This window comes from Capricornis sumatraensis, chromosome 4, assembly GCF_032405125.1.
Source record: "Capricornis sumatraensis isolate serow.1 chromosome 4, serow.2, whole genome shotgun sequence".
Taxonomy (NCBI): Eukaryota; Metazoa; Chordata; class Mammalia; order Artiodactyla; family Bovidae; genus Capricornis; species Capricornis sumatraensis.
In genome coordinates, this window is record NC_091072.1 from 102,359,611 (window position 1) to 102,362,095 (window position 2,485).

The window sequence follows — 2,485 nt, forward strand, 5'->3', positions numbered from 1 at the left end:
AAGCACAGTCCTAACCACTGGGCCACCAGGGAATGAAGAGCAAATGATGGAATAGACGAGGTTCACAGTAAGCAAGTTTAAAGAGAAGTGAGAATGACAATATGACTGAGAATAAATTGTATAGAGACAAATAGTATCAGCAGCTTCAGATTTTGGGCCTGTTCATTCTTCCTTTTAACTGGATTCATTGACTCATTTTTTCTCTATATCTTTGAGCGGAATGCAATGTTTTTAATTGAGTGGAGAAATGCTTGCTTCACTTGCTTGTTTCTCAGTGTGTAAATAAAGGGATTCAACATGGGTGAGATAGAAGTAATAAGGAGTGAAATTCCTTTGTTAATAGCTACTTCACCCTTGGCAGAAGGTTTGACATAAATGAAGATGCAGCTACCATAAGTGATGGAAACAACAATCATGTGGGAAGAACAGGTGGAGAAGGCCTTCTTCCTTTGCAGGGCAGAGGGAAACCTTAGAATAGTACTAATGATATAAATGTAGGAAAGAACTACACACATGAGGGTGATGATGAAGGTCAACACAGCACACACAATAACCATCTGCTCTATCAGCCATGTGTCTGAGCAAGAGATCTTCAGGATAGGAGAAGCATCACAGCAAAAGTGATCAATGATATTAGAGTCACAGAATTCCAGTTCTAAGCCCAGAATAAGTGGTGGGAGTATGATGATCAGTGCTGCCACCCAACAGAAAAGGATGAAGTTCTTGCAGACTCTACTGCTAATGATGGTTGTGTAATGTAGGGGTTTGCAGATGGCCACATAGCGATCATAGGACATGATGGCCAGGAGGAAAATTTCTGTCACTGCAAACAGGTCTGTAAACAACAGTTGACTGGCACAAGCAGTATAGGTGATGGACTTATCCCCAGATGATATGCTGTACAGGAATCTGGGAACACAAGCAGTTGTGAATGAAATCTCTAAGAAGGAGAAATTTTGGAGGAATAGATACATAGGTGTTTTAAGGTGTGAATCAATCAGAGTGAGGGTGATGATGCTTAAGTTTCCAGATATACTCAAAGTGTAGGACAGAAATAGAAAAATGAAGAGCAAAATTTTCAGTCGAATGTCATCTGTCAATCCCAGCAAGATGAAGGTTGTTATTGAGGTTTGGTTTTTCATCTGTGATGGTTGTCTCTTGCCCAATCTGCTTGAAAAAATAAAGTCTTTGCATGAGGAAGTCCAGCTTCCTGGCTGGATTCTGATGTCAAGAGAAGTAAATATGAGAGTGACTGATACAATTGGTCATTGGAAAAGCAAGCACATAGTACATGACAATGTTTCATTACCTCTTTGTGTCACATAAGCTGCATATTCATTTTTAAATTGTTTTATTTCACACTAGTGCTTTTAATGAATGTACACTTAACTCCTAATTGGTCATTCAACATATAAATATCAATGAGAAAAAATGCTTCTATCAATATATTGTTTTAGGATCAACAAGTCTGTTTTCCTGAATGTCCTATCTCCATATATGCTTCTAGCAAGAAGTTAACACCCCTTTCAAAAATAAAAAGCAAAATGGTGGTTGATATATGGCAAAACCAATACAATATTGTAAAGTAATTAACCTCCAACTAAAATAAATAAATTTATGTTAAAAAAAGAAAATCCTAGCATTAAAGCTTACATGTGTGTTAGCTATTATACTGGCAATGAATTACTTATCACAGGATAGTTTATCCTGTTTCAGCTTATCCAGTCCAGCCTCTCCGAGGCATGTTTAAAACTGTTTTATTGGATATATTTTCTGAAAATTTTATTTAAATGTGTTACAATCCAAACACTAGGAGTTTTTCCTCATAGAACATTTATTTCAAAGTATATTTGCTGTATTTACCTTTGAATGTGCTTTCCAGCTACTGTTAGAATAGAATATTTTATGTATTTTCATGTTTCCTAGGATATGCTTGTGCAACAAAAATTTCTCCCCAATTTGCAAACTATATTCTGGAACTGTATCATTGAGTGGATTACTTTATTTCTGATTCCCTTGCCAATGAAAACATTAAAGCCTTCTAACTAGATTCTACAGTTTCATATTCTCTGTGCTGTTCTGTGCTTAGTCGTTCATTTGTGTCCAGCTCTTTGTGATCTCATGGACTGTAGCCGGCCAGGCTCCTCTGTCTATGGGGATTCTCCAGGCAAGAATACTGGAATGGGTTGCCATGCCCTCCTTCGGGGGATCTTTCCAACTCAGGGATAGAACCCAGGTATCCTGGGTTACAGGAGGATTTTTTACCATCTGAGCTACCAGAGAAGGCTTAGCTCATGAGAACATTCGCTTTTTCCATCAAAGGGATCTCATTAAGAGCAATTTTTGATATTAAAAATATAAACTGGATTCTATTATTTCTTTCTAAACACATTTGACAATGAAATCTGCCTACCCGGCGTAAGTATTTTTTTTAGTAATGTGTTGCTTCAAAATTTATTACAGAGAAAGGAGGGAATGTTAAAGT

General features: G+C 37.1%; 1 protein-coding gene across 1 annotated transcript; it reads right to left on the reverse strand.

The window, feature by feature from the left end:
- Window positions 1-203: 203 nt before the first annotated feature.
- LOC138078291 (olfactory receptor 6C2-like) lies at window positions 204-1,142 on the reverse strand. Its single transcript, XM_068970963.1, has one exon. The coding sequence runs from the start codon at window positions 1,140-1,142 to the stop codon at window positions 204-206; it is 939 nt and encodes a 312-aa protein (XP_068827064.1).
- Window positions 1,143-2,485: the final 1,343 nt, after the last annotated feature.